The 15,021-nt window shown below is 37.9% G+C and overlaps 1 protein-coding gene across 2 annotated transcripts in view; it reads right to left on the reverse strand.

Annotated features, from left to right (window-relative positions):
- RORB (RAR related orphan receptor B) overlaps positions 1-15,021 on the reverse strand; it is a 172,797-nt gene that overhangs the window by 20,338 nt on the left and 137,438 nt on the right. For both annotated transcript variants that reach the window (XM_006776458.2, XM_015572319.1), the window contains exons 5-6: positions 1,517-1,638; positions 393-525 (exon numbers count right to left, since the gene is read on the reverse strand). In XM_006776458.2, the coding sequence (XP_006776521.1) occupies positions 393-525; positions 1,517-1,638 (255 nt within the window). The remainder of the gene's footprint in view (positions 1-392; positions 526-1,516; positions 1,639-15,021) is intronic.

Consider the following 15,021-nt stretch of genomic DNA (forward strand, 5'->3'; position numbering starts at 1 on the left):
TTGGAAATGACCACAGAGGCAGAGCTCAGCTAGCCTGGATGCCCCCCCACCCCCCAACAGAAGGCAAGTAGTACATTTTAGAGCCAGCTCAGCAATTCAGCCACCTTGACACGCTAATTACTTGCACTGCCTGTCAAGCTGGGTATCTCAACCTTTGCAATTAATAGCTCTACTTTCAATAAGCAAAATTGTAGTTGACTTCAAAGGAGGAAGTGAGTGAGTATCAGGGCATTTTTATTGCTGAGAGTTTCCTTTGGGACTTGGCTGATAGTGTGGGTGGTAAAAACGAGGTACATGTTGGAAGGAGGATTTTCTAGAACCAACATTGAGCTCAGGGTCGACCGCATCCTGGTCTAAACTAGCCCCACCCCATGCATCTCTGCCTTGCTTACCTGACTTCAGAAGTAGAATCTGATCGTTTTGACAGAGTTCCATGAAGCCTGTTATCCGCTTTGCAAACTCTACCACGTACTGGATGGCGTGAGTGATCTGGATGGCACATTGCTGCCATAGTGCTTCCCTGGACTTCAAGAGAGAAAAGACAGAATGTTCGTGGAATAAAGGGCAACTGGGAGAGTCAATGAAATACAATGAAATACTCAGGGTTGCCCTGTTGTGATTATCTGCCACTTAGGGACCAAGGGGGGAATTTACCAGATTCCTTTAAAAGAGGTGGGCAATATTTTCTAAGATATTATTTTGACCTGTTTGAATCTTGAAATGCCACAATTATCAAAGTACTGAGTCTAGAATCATGGAAACATTGCAAGAGCATGTAAAGATAGTTATTTATAGTTTCTTTATCCTTTCCCCCTCCTTGTCCTCCATCACCTCACCTAAATAAACTCAAGCACTTAGTCCATTTTGTAAAAACAAACTCTTACACTGAGGAATTTGAATTTCATCCATAGGCTTTTATAAGTTTAAGAGCCTTTTTTCATGTATACCTGGTGGATACTAAACTTGTTATATTGTTTTTTGTGTTCTTTTCTCAGAACTTACCGAGATTTTTTTTGTAGGAAATTAATTTTAAGGGAAAAGATATCAAATCAAATTGCTCTCTTAAGTAATACAGAATCCCAGAAATGTATTTTGATCTCTGGGTTATTTACTTTGGAATGGGAAACATAAATCTGACTGTATTAATTCTGGTTTTCATCGAGCATAACTATACTTTTGTCTTCTTATTTATATAAAAGTGATAAGATTTCATTGTTCCAATATATGTTATAGTCAAATATTGAGAAACAGGCAGATTTAGACATTTAATTAAAATTTCATTTATTGGTAGATCTTATAATTGAGGATCTCAATCTCAAAGACATTTCGATTGTCATACTTGTGTGTGAGGGGGTGCTACTGTGGGTAGAGACTAGGGTTGCTGCTAGACATCCTACAATCACAGGACAGTCCCTACAGCAAAGAATTGTCCAGCCCAAATGTCAATACTTGTGAAGTTGAGAAAGCCAGAAATAGAGAAGCTACAGGAAAATGTTCCGGTAGTTTCCCAGAGTACCTTGCTTTGATACGCTTTAATTTCTTCATAGGTGTGGGTCTGCCACGCCAGCTGGTGTAGCTCCTCCATGGTGTACTGACATGTCTCCAAGTGGGACTTAATGATGTTCTGTGCAATTCGATCTATGAGAAAGGATATCAATTTATTTGAGGGTTTGTAAATGAAATTCCACTCTGCTCAAAGAAACCTGCTCTTAATGTATTGACAGTTGGAATGCCTTTGGGAGGTACTCCAATTGTATGAGAGCGTTTTTAACACGACTATCTATTTTAAAATCTTCAGACAAACTCTTTATTGTCTATTTGTAATTTTCAGCCTTTTAATCAAAATTTACTGCCTTTTCCTTCTCTGATTGATCACACACCTGGGTCTTACAAGTTGTAAAGTGTTCAAATAATTAGTTACTTAAAGAATAAATACAAATTATCATGTCTCTTGCTTTTGGCTTAAAATCCCACTAACAGTCTTGACATTTTTACTCCAAATACTTTAAAATATTTGAAAACCGTGGCCCTCCCATTGTTTAGCTCAGAAAGGGGGAATTAATAAATATATTTGCTCATATTTTAAAAAGGAAAGGATTAAGCAATAATCTAAAATAAAAACAACAGTTTTCTGTGGAAGAAGGAGAATAGATAGAGGGACAGGGATAGAAGCTAGACTTCTCTGATGACATTATTTTTGTGGATTTGACTTTAGAACCTGTGGATATCTTACATTATTAGTAAGAGGAGAGGTGTTGTAGATGAAATAATGGGACTCATGGATTGATAATTATTGACGTTGGGTCATGGGGGCATTATATTCTCCTTTCTAATTTTTTATATGATGAAATGTTTCTTTAAAAGAGTTAAAAAAGATAAAATGATTATATTCATAAAAAAGGTAGTAACAAACATAATCAGACTTTGGGGCCATTTATCCCAAGTGAGTTGTAGTTGGTATTGTATCTTAAATACTGATGATTTGGGGTTTGGAGATATGAAATTTGAGTGATAGAACCAGACAGAAGGGCTCTCCTTAAAAACCTATTATCAATCCCCTGAAGTTGGACAGAGCTGGTAAGAGGTTCCCTCATAATTCCATCTGCTGTTGGAACACATGAACAAGGCAGTATCTCAGAATATTGTCCAAATTACATGGGAGTTCTGTATATGGGGTGTGAGCAGAATGAAGATAACTGGTTTTTAGCCTGTTGAGTGTTCTTTGCTCATACAGAAATGAGATTTTTTTCTTGTGTTTCAGGTTGTGCCATTTCAAATGTAACTTCTGTGACAGTTTGTTTTTCTAAATAGATATTTTTTATTTCTCTAAGATAACTCTCAAAGCAATATTTAGGAAACTTCTTTGGCCTTGCTAAGCTTCTGGTATATATGGTGTGAAATAGAGTTTTAGTGATGGAGAGAGAAACTTCTTATGAACTTCCCAAATTAAAAAAAATGTCATATAGCCCATTGCCTGGCACATTATAAACACTGAATAAATAAATTACCATTCTTAGGACATTTTATATAGTTTGTCATTGGGGAAGCAGTGTGATGACTTCAATGGAAACAAAACAGATTGATTTAGTTTTGGAACCACTGCTGCACTGAAGGAAGAAATTTCAATATTTACTAGATTTTTTCAATCAGAACTATAAAGTGGTAGATGTAGAAAATACTGCAAATGCTAACTTATGATTATAGTTATGCTCTATCGGATTCAGCATTAAACATTTATAGACTTTCACTGTTTATTATCTTATAAAACACTTTCTTTAAAAATCCTATGCTCAAAATTTTATTGAATATCCTCCTATATTGTAAAAAATGGCAGGAATAACTCTATACATCATATTAAAATAGATTGGTATGACACGGTTCACCATTTTTCAATTTCACTTGGGCAGTTTAATTACTTAGAGTCTAAAAAAGCATGTATCAATTCCTCAACAGGTATATAATGAAAACATAGATTTTTATAGCTCTTTAGTTTTCAAACCTTTATCTTCTTTAGCATAGTTTGTTTTCATCTTCAAAGATATGCTGATTTGTTAGCTAAACTTTGCAGGCTTTAGGGTTAATGAGCAAAACTACAATTGCTACTCAAAATTGCATTATGAAAAACTCTTTACCTATTCCTTTATGGCACATTCTAGGAATTGTTGGCTGAAGTTTTAGAAATATTTAGCTTTTTACCACCAAAGCTTAGGGTTTATGGTGCATGGGGAGGAGTGGGCCTAATAAACAGATGGGCAGGTGAAGCAGAATTGGAAGTTACATCCACATGCATGCTTTAGCCCTCGGCTCAGATGTCCATTTCTGGTGAAGGTGTCCTGCTTCTCTGTGTCCTCATGTAGCAGGGCCAGCTGCCATTGCACTTTGATTCTACCTCCAATTAAACCCTTAATCTAGGCAGACTCACATTGTGGTTATTTGTGTAGACTCTGTTTGTTCCATGCCCTTCACGATTGTGAGCTCTTTAAGAACTAGACTGCAGAACCGAGCATAGTGCCTTCATATATTCATTCAACAGACACTTTTTGAGAAACTATCATAAGCCAGGTTAAGGTACAGATTTTTAAAAAGACTTTATTTTTAGGATCTTACAACAATACCATACCATGTCATTATGTAATGAATGTCCTGAGTTATTGTGGGAGCCCAACAAAGGAAGTGTCTAACTCAATCTGGGGGAGACAGAAAAACAACTGTGGAGAAGATGCCCATTGACCTGGGTTGACCTGGTACGGAGTAGGAGTTTGTTACATGAAGAAGAGAAAGATGAACCTCAGGTAGAGGGAATGACTTTACAAAGGCACAGATAGAAAAACTGGCTCGATAATTTCTAACATTAGAAATTATCTTTTATTTTAAAAAAGATATTTTTTATTTCAGAGAGGAAGTGAGAGATGGAGACATCAATGATGAGAGAGAATCACTGATTGGCTGCCTCCTGCACGACCCACACTGGGGATCGAGCCTGCAACCTGGGCATGTGCCTTGACTGGGAATCGAACCATGACCTCCTGGTTCATAGCTTGAAGCTCAGTCACTGAGCTGCACCAGTGGGGCACAACACTTACCTTTTAGAATCAATTTCCCTTTTACTGTGAAAAAATATGTTCAGGGTGAGTGACTCTAGAGCAGCGGTTCTCAACCTGTGGGTCATGACCCCTTTGGCGGTTGAACGACCCTTTCACAGGGGTCGCCTAAGACCATCCTGCATATCAGATATTTACATTACGATTCATAACAGTAACAACATTACAGTTACGAAGTAGTAACGAAAATAATTTTATGTCTGGTTCACAACATGAGGAACTGTATTTAAAGGGCCAGAAGATTGAGAACCACTGCTCTAGAGCCATTTTTACAGGGCTAGCAAATAGTGTTTTGAAATTGAGTCTGTCTTTTCTAGCAAGAATTCTATAGTGTTTGCAACATAGAGTGCATGGAGGAGATAAGGAGATAATAAGACTAGGGATGGAAATTGTAACTAGAAACTGAGGGCTGAGAAAGGAATTTGGATTTGATCTTGTAGGCGTCTGGGAGTTTGTGGAAGCTGTGAAGCAGGAGAGTGATGCGGTTTTTGTGTTAGAAAGGTGGTCCTGGTCATGGCAAAGAAGAGGAGATGGCATTGGAGAGTAATGTGAGATTCGTCAGGTGGTTGTGAAAATTCAGGCAAGATGTGAGGGGGTTCTGGACTAGGTAAGAATGCCAGAGATACAGTGGAGAGGCTAGATTCAAGACAATTCTGAAGGAGGATGCACAGGAACTGCAAATGAGAGAGAGAGAGAGAGAGAGAGAGAGAGAGAGAGAGAGAGAGAGAGAGAGAGAATTGAGGAAGAGAGAGAACATTTACATAGTAGGTGCTCAGCCAATGTTGAGTTAGTAAAATAATGTTGACAATATTCATCCATCTGCCCATCCATCATCCATCCACCATCCTTCCACTTTCTGCTTTATTTCCCGAAGGATTTTAGAAAGCTTAGTTTGAGCCTTCATTTAATGATTTTAAAACCTAAGCATTCACAATGGCTTTGAAGTCAAACATTATTTCCCATACTCTTGTGGGGAGAAATAGAAGGCAAATCTCTTTTTGACATAAGACTTGTAAATATCAACGAGAGCTCAGACACAGTTGCGAAGCAGTCGCCCTCCACTTCCTTCAACAAGTCTGCAGTGCAAAGGTGAGCCACGTGCAAAAACCCACTTGACCCTCTCAAAGCCCAGGTCAATAAACCACAAAGTAAAGCTAGACTTGGTCCCACAGGAGCGAGGCCCAAGGGTTCACTCTGTCAATTAGAAAGATGCGCAACCGAGAAGACAGTTTGCTTGAACTAGAGTCTGCAGTTGTGAAAAGGGGAGAAAGGTTAAAAAAGAAGGGACAAAGGGAGAGACAATGAATACAGTATGCAAAGTTCCTGCTGGGAGCCAAAGGAACTTTTAAGAGTCCTTGCCTGGAAAAATAGAAAAGGTAATAGTAAACGCTGCCATCTCCAGGGACCAACCACATGAGAAAGTCCGGACAAAGAGACTGAGGTAAAAGAGCAGAGGATGCGGAATCTTTCTGGGCAATCACATCCCCTTCATCCGTTTCCCCGACTTGGATTGCAGTCGCGCTCAGAGCCCAGTTTTTGTTGGATTCTTTGACTTGGGCTGCAGGAGGCACATGCTGGAGTCGGCACGGACTGTGCTGGGATAGTGCTGGGATAATGGGTCCGACAGGAACGTGGCCCACATGACTGACTAATGGGAAATTCTACCACCTGCAGAGGCAATGCCCTAGGCCCTACACTCTGCCCTTCTAAAACCAGGGATGAGGCTGGAGATTTCTTTAAGTGGAAAATAAAATGCAGTTAACATCTCAGCAGTTAATTTTCTGTATACAGAGGTTTGTCCAACTCTCTAAGAGTTTATGGGCTGCTTTGATAATAAAATGATATCAAGGACTGAGAAAAATAGTTTGACATGCTCAGTCCAGTCATTTCCTTCAATCATGATGGATAAAATGTAAATATTGATGCTGGCAAGGGAAAATTGGGTGTGTAATTACAGGTTAATATTAAGTTCATGATCCCTATTTTCCATTTGTTAATTTCATGAAGAATAGCTTCTTTTCACTTTCTTTTCTATTTCCCCATATAAATGTATACAACTTTTAAAACATAAAATTGCTTTGTTTTTAGACTTTGACCCTGATGCTTTTCTTGAAGGAAGGCTTATTGGAACTCAAGATTTATAACCAATTAATAACATTTGTAACTTCATGTATTAAGTAACTCTCTTTATGAAATAGAAATGATAATGTGGGATTCAAGAGAAAGGATCATCCCAGAAATCTTTAAAATAATTGATACAGGGGTATGTTTATGACAGAGATGGTGGTGCTGGCTTCATGGGTATATATTTATCACCAACATCATTAAATTACATACATTAAGTATATATAGTTTTTTTGTATGTCAATTAATACCCCAATGAAGAGGTTTAAAAATAATTGATATAGGCAAATATGCTCTGTAATTTTTTCAATATCATTTTGTATTAGTTTCAGGTGTACAACATAGTGGTTAGACAGTCATATACCTTACAAAGTGTTCCTCCTGATATTACCAGTACCCATCTGACAGCATACATAATTATTACAATGTTATTGACTATATTTCATGTGTCTTTACAACCCTGTGATGCTTTATTATTTTTGATGAAAATATTTAAAAATGTTATTATAATTGTCTCTCTTCCCTAGAAGTGTAATCTTAAACCCACTTAGGGTTAATCTTAAATACATTTATAATATGGGCAATTCTAAGAAGAGAGAAATAACATTTTTAAGGGAAAATGGAATAAAATTGGTGGTAATTTTCAATAGTGTGTGCATAAATCATAGGACCCTGGGGCTGAAACTAACTTCCTTTCTCTATTTCCAAATGGACTATATCTAAATAATTCTAGAAGCTGGTTGAGTTCTTTTCTATGGAATTCCACATCCCTCCCCAGTCCTCATCAATCTTCATTGTGATCTATTGAAATAAGTAGGAAGGAAATCCCCCTTAAGGCATTTACAGATAGTTGAGATGCATATGATAAAGTTCTCACTGGTAAATGGAGTTTTAAAGGTGAATCGCATTAGACAATGGAAAAATGATATTTTGAAGTAATGCTTAAAGATAGATACACACACACACACACACACACACACACACATTTCTTACATATTGATCCAAGCAATAAAGCAAAGTTTGGAAACAAGTCATCCGAATTACCTAATTCCATGTAGGAAAAGAGGCGACTTATGCTTATTTCTGTGAGAAATAAGCAAACTGACAAGCAAGGTGACAACTTCTTGTTTATAACCGTAATGTTATAAAATGAGGACCAGCTTGCAACTACTAAAATAGAAGTGACCTTCTGCAGCTCTGATTTCAACCACTCAGCGGGTTTTTCCACCAAAGGGGCTTATTTTAGCTCTCACTAGACATTTCAGCAAAAGGTGCTCCCAAAGGCTACAGTGTCTCAGACAGCCACGGACTGTGAGGGTGATTGCATTAGAATTCCACATCCTGGGAGAAGGGAAAGGAGAGTGTATCTTTAAAAACTGCTGCTTTTAGTGTCATTACCAAGGGCACCCAAGGCCCAACTATAGGTGAGAAGGCCGAGACCCACGGCTATAGATAGCATTAGAGGGGATTGCATTGAACCTCCCAATTCTTTCTCCTCCCCCTCTTTTATTTCCCTTATTTTTTTAAAATGAGAAACGATGGTTCCTCCTTGGTGAACTATATACCCCCTATTCATTTTTCTCCCCAAAGGTTTCTTTTTATTTTATTTTAACTTAGAAGTAGTCTTCCTAAAATACTATACCTCAGCCTCAATCAAAATGATTAATGAATTTTTGATTTTTCACTTGCCTTAAGGATCTAGAGAACTGCTCAATTCTCTGTTTAGTTTATATGACTAGTGTGAAAGTGGAATTCTTAAGGGATTCACTTTAAATTAATGCCAGGATATCTCTACGGACTTGCTCAAGGCAAGTTTTAAGTGCCTGCATTGGGTTTTCAGAATATCAAGATTCCTCAGAATCCATGCTCTGAGGCAGTAACTGTAACAACTGGTTGAAAGGTGAACCACTTAACCAAGTATGCGTTTTGTCTTTTTGACAATAGACCACTAGTTTTATAAGTTTTCTATTATTTAGTAGAACAAGGCTACTGGTTACAGTGTAATAGGCGACAATGTCAATTTCAAGACCTTTCTGATTTTTCTAATCTCTTTTTAGAGATCATTAATTTTTTTTTTAGCACAAATAGAATTGTGCTGTCAGCATAAAAACATCAGTAACATTTAAGCTTAAAACAGCCATCTCTTAGTAATCTACATCCTCAATAAGAAAGTAGTCTTTTTAGCATTTAATTTCCTCAAATTCTTTTAAGAAAGAGTTGGGGACAAAAATAACCTATAACTCATTTGTTGGCTCAGTTTCATGGTCCAACCACTCATAACTCTCTCACCAATGAATTAGGGTAGCTTCTGGTCTTCTTGTCATACAAATTCCATTACAATTTATTGTATCAGAGAATAAAATAACTGATTTTTACTTCATGTAGACCTGAACGGAAGTGTTCTTAGAGTTCTTCAATAAAATATATTAATAAAATAGAAGATTATGTTATTAGCTATAAAAATAATGAAAATGTGATAAAACACAGTTCAATAAAATATAAACATAGAGAAAGACAATGAAAAAATCAGATTAATACCTAATAATAATTTCTGGACAAAGACTGAATGAATAAGTTAATAAAAAAGTTAATATTTTCTCAAATTTCAGAAAGCTTAGGTAAGAACATTTAAAAAAAAATTTGCCTTTCATTGGAGTCCCAAATCCTGGGAGTGGGGAAAGTTGAGTGTATCTTTAAATGGGACATAAAGATTCTGAGGAATCTTGTTATGTCCCTTCACCACCCTATTATCTATGTCCATGAGTTATGCATATATGCATTCTTTCATTGATCCCTTCCCACCCACCCACCCTCCCCCTCCTTCTCTCTGAGATTCTGCATTTTAATAGAAGGTAAGAAAGCAGAAAATAAAGCAGAAAGAAAAACTGAAAGAATCTATATAGCATTTGTGTTTCAGCAGAGTGTATGCAAAGGGAAGAAACAACACAGGCAGCAAAACAAATGAACTAAGAGGGTGGCTTCTTAATAATTTGATAATGAAAAACTGTTTAGGATCACAAGTGTTTTCATTTTATTGCAATAGTGCAAGCCCAATGTTTGAAAAATTACAGTTCCCTTTCTCTAAGCTAGCTAAGAAAATTGATTGAGAAAGAATCTATTATGAAAACATTGCATTTCAAAATTAGCTTTCATAGTAGAAGACCTTCGCAGAACAACCAGCAAAGATCAACTTACTTCAATTTCCTAGACTTGGTGAGTTGTAAGATGAGGAAGCCAAGATGCCCCCATTCAGACTTTTACTTGAGCCCTTTGGAAAGTCGCTTAACATCTTAAAGTCTTAGTTTCTTTGGATTTAATTTTTCATTTACAGAAGGATTTGGCAGCAGAGAGACATTTTCTAAGGGCTCTGTGAAGCATGGCAACCTGAGTGTGAGGGTCTTCCCGGGAATTTCCCTGTTTTGACCCTTGGAGGAGAGGTTTTACAGTTACACAGGCTGAGAGTACAGCTCACAGTCCTAAAAGCACTTGAAGAGTCTTGATAGAGCAAATAAAAAGTATATACTCCAGAGCCCATTCAAATCTTTTCCTACTCGCTTTTAAAAACTGTACCTCCACACACTACCCGAAGCACAGTTAGTGAGTCACAGACGATGAAAACCTAATTGTGAAAATTGCTCAGGGCCATCAGTAGGATTGACCTTTACTATTTGGATTTTGTTGACGTATGAATTGACTGTTGATTTAAACACAAGCAACTCCTCCCCTAACCCACCCCTTCTTTGGAAATTTAGTCAATGTATTTCTGACCTTTAGAAAGGACTAATTCAGAGAAAGTCTTTGGAGGTAAATTTTACATTTTTGAACATTTGATCTAAAACAAAATAAAAAACTTGATTATCTTAAATAATACATTTAATCGACTAAAGTTTTAAAATAAGCATTTTCTAAATAGTCTAGCACAACACTGTCCTAGAATAAACCTGTCTAAAAACCAAATAGTTCCATAATAGACCTCATAAAATAGTTCAAATTTAAATTGTAAATTCTTTCTCCTCAGTATTGAGGGTATATTTTTAAAGAAAACTTTATAACCTAAAATAAAAATGAAATAAAACAAGTAAACCCAAAGCCTTCCTAGTTAGGAACATTTCCAAGAGGTTTCCCCAATTTTGTAATCATCATATAAATAAATCCTGTACCGGTCGGTAGAGAGAGCCTTTTAAGTCAGTTGTATACTAAGCTAATAGCACCAAAGTATTATTCCAGAACTTGGTCATCAATCGATATTTCTGTGTTCCATGGCCCATATGGCATTTTAACCCTAGCCAGCTCTTCCCCAAATAGTACTGGACACTGAGGCTAAGGCCACATCCAACCTAATCAGTGGAAAAGCGACTCAGAGCTTTTTCCGAGACCAATATCAAAGCTTGCAGTGAGTTGAAGTGCTGTTCAATAGTGGGGTCTGTTTCAGAGGCTACCTTATAAGCATAAACATTCCCTCCTTCCATAAGTCACAGGCAGAACCTCATGAAATCTGCTTTCCTCCTCCTCACTGCAGAGTATTTCATATCTACTCTGGCTTTTGAAATTCAGTGTATAAAAATGGAATTGGTTTTCCAATAGCTTCTCAGGAGCTCCCCTCCCCCTTGCCCCCAGGTAGGTGGATTTTAGAAACTTCTTATGAAGTTCTGAATTCTGAGTAAAAAATTTAATCCCAAACTAGTCTCTCCAGAGGAAGTCCACTGAGGAAGATCAAATTTGCACAATTTCAACTCAAAATAGAAAAGGTGATTTAGAAGATTTACCTAATCTAGTGAATGCTAGCACTTTGGGAAAGTTGTATTATCAGAGGTATAAGCATGTAGTGACTAATATGTAAACAACTACTATAAACAGATATGTAAGTACTTGAATTAGCATGTACTAGTATGTGTGTATCACATCTTTATATTTGTTTAGAGCCTTGCTGGTCACAAAGTGCTTTTGTCTACATTATGCCTTTTACTCCACTTATGGGTAATCACTGCTTGAGTGTGACAGTAGGGTTATTACAACATATTGCTAGGTGATTTTTAGATCATCTTTGTGAGGTTATTAAAAGATATCTAGAAAGATATGGACTTGAATGACCCTAGCAAAGAACTATAGGGTTCTTTATCCTGGGATGCTCCAGAATAACTCATGGCCATGAACTGGTGACAAATCAAGTTGATTAGCTCAGTCCCTGTCCTCAGGGAATTCTTAGATAGAAGGAAGGATACTGGAGAGATTATTTGGGTGGCGAAGAACAAGGTGGTGCTAAAATTTCAGAGAAGTCAAGCAAGTCCCTCTGTAGTGACCAAGGTGACCCATGTAGGTCTGGGCTCAGGCTGGTCCTTAGTAGTCAAGATGTATCTTCATTTTATAGTTTCCCATTTTCTCTTAAAAGGGTTGTGGGAAGGTAATTAGGTTGGAGTGTGACAGAGAGGACAGGGGGATTTGCCCTGAAGCTGTATCTGTCTAGCAGCTCATTCTTTCCACTGATTATACATGAACTTGGGCTGGTGTGGGATTGGCCAACACCCTCTCCTTGAACTGCCTCTTATTGTCCTTGATTCTCATTTTAACCAGATATCTTGTTTCTGTTTTGCTTGTTTGTTTGTTTTTAGGAGGGTGGCTGAAGAGAAGAGTCTGGTACACAATTCTGGTTTGATTGTGGTTATTAACTGTATATGGGACAGGGTTTTTCAGCCCCATGGAAAGTCCTGGACGTGGTCCTGCTCCTTGGGGGGGAGGTGTGGCCGGCTACTGCCATAGTGAGTGCTTCAGCATCATTCAGAATTGCCTGGTTGTCTGCAGATCTCCTCTCCACCACCCTGTCCTCCTTTGAAAGCGGCTATAACAAAGGGAATATTTGTTCATATGGCCAAAGCTCCCACCAGAACGTGGGAGAACAATAATCCTTCAAGGTCATTTAGTTCAACCACCTTATTTTTCAGATGAAGAGAATGAGCCTCAGAAAGCTGAACTAACTTGGAACAAGTTCATGAGGCTCCTACATACTCAGGACTCTCCATTTTGAAGTCCTTTTCCTAAGCTGCCTGCAGAGGTTGGTTGGGCTGAGGGTGGGAGGGGGTTAGATGACTGAGGGATTGCAAGATGTCATCCCTCAAAGCAAGAAAGGAAGAACTAAAGACACCGGATTTTCCTTTCCCACACTGCTTAATGTTTTTTTTCTCACAGTTTAGTCTACTTTCATTCATTTTAATGACTAATTAGGTAGTTGCTCCTAAATCAAATGCCTATCTATGTTTGATACAGGTGTGATCAGAGGACATAGAAAATACATAGAGTTAAATTCTATCCTCTGTGCTATTTCTGAATGAGTAGTTAAATATGTATAGACAAAGAAATGCATATTTATCTAATATACATACAAATATGCATAGACAGATTAAAGCAATCTATAATAATAAAAGCACAATATGCTAATTAGACCAGACATCATTCCGGATGAAGCCGGGTCTGGAGTGAAGCCCCAGTCCCAGGTGCCAGAGGGAAGCCGATGCCGGCAGCTGGGGAAGGAAGGCCTACTCTTGCATGAGTTTTGTGCATTGGGCCTCTAGTTATAAAATATTTATCTATAGAAGTGTGTCATTAAAGGTGATACCTTAAAACCACAGCACCCACTTGGGGTTCTTAATAAGTAATAATTGAAATATCAACAACTTTTATAGAATTCCCCAAAATAAAACAGTACTGGTCTATCTTTATGTTTCTATATAGACTTGACAGAATAAAGTAGTACACTACAGGAAATAGATCACTTTTAGGCCAATCCCCTTTTGTAATCCCCTCTATTTAATTCTCAGCTTCCACTATAGGTTCACTTTTGAATTTCTATTTTTGATGCTTAAAATTCCAGGTTCCGTAAATAGAACACAAAAGGAATCTGAAAGTAAATCAATGCTTAAGATTGTATAGGAGAGATCAGTAAATTTACATTTCATTGTCTTTATCTGGAAAGGAAATTACTGAATAGAACAGCAAACTTAGGTGATGTGTGTAAAAGGCGATTTATCCCCTTACCATCGCAGCTAACTTGGTGGGTTTTTTTTTTCCTTCCTGCTTTTAAAAGCATGTTGTTTGGCAGTTTTGTTTTGTTTTGTTTTGTTAATCTTCACCTGAGGATATTTTTTTCATTGATTTTGTTTTTTAGAGAGAGTGGAAGGAGGGGGAGAGACAGAGAGAAAGACTGATGTGAGAGAGTGGAAGGGCGGGGGAGAGACAGAATCATTGACGTGAGAGAAACACATTGATTGGTTGCCTCCCGTACACGCAGTTTTGGGATCAAGCCTGCAATCGAGGTACGTGCCTTTTAACGGAATCAAACTTGGGGCCCTTCAGTCCACGGCCCAATGCTCTATCCACTAGCTAAGGCATGTTTGGCAGTTTGAATTGTCTTGTTGTCTGGTACCTCACAGATACATTGTCAATCATCTCTGAGCTTAAATGAGCTTTTGCTAAGAGTTTTAGTCCTGCAGAATCTCCCAGCCCATCCGAGGGCCCGAATTGGGAAGCAAAAACGTGAACATCCACTTCCCTTCTCTGCTTGTGTGCCGCTATCCTTGGGTGCCCCCAATGACTGTGAACTTCCACTTCCAGAGACATAACACATCTACCATGTCAGCTTGAAGGAAAATTCCAGCCAATCCCAGTTAATACGGCTGCCTAAATATTAATTTGAAGCTTACGTTGACCCTTCTCTTATTTCATGTTTTTTCCTCCTATGGGATTTGAGAAACCCAAGGATATAATTTTTGAAATGTTTCATATATTTCTGTCCGCTTACTTACATTTTGTTTTCTATTCATTGAGAGATGGGAATAAATTATTCTAAATAAGAGATGTGGCTCAGAGTAAGCAATAGCCCCAACCCCCTCACCCCCCGGAGGGTTTGCATCAGGGCCAGGACTTATATAATATGATACGGAATTGCAATTATTTATATTCATGTTTGCATCCTAGACAGTGAGGTCAGGAACCATGGTCTGCTTGCCTTGAGTGCCTGGCACATTTCAAAAATATATTTTTGAAGGAATGCCTGGCAGACTAAGGTAGTAGAATAACCTCACGTTAGAATTTAGGCTTCACCACTTACTATGTGGTCTAGGAAAATCACTGACGGTTTCTGAACCTTAATTTCTTCATCTGCACAATGGGGTTCACTGCCCAACTGAAGGTACTGGTGTGAGGCTCAAATTGGCTAAGATGCGTAAAAGGTCTTTCTCCATTTCTCTCCATATATAAAATATTATTATTAGGTTCCTTAGCCAAGAAAGTGTGTAGTTTCTTT

Source organism: Myotis davidii, unplaced genomic scaffold, assembly GCF_000327345.1.
Source record: "Myotis davidii unplaced genomic scaffold, ASM32734v1 scaffold228, whole genome shotgun sequence".
Lineage (NCBI taxonomy): Eukaryota > Metazoa > Chordata > Mammalia > Chiroptera > Vespertilionidae > Myotis > Myotis davidii.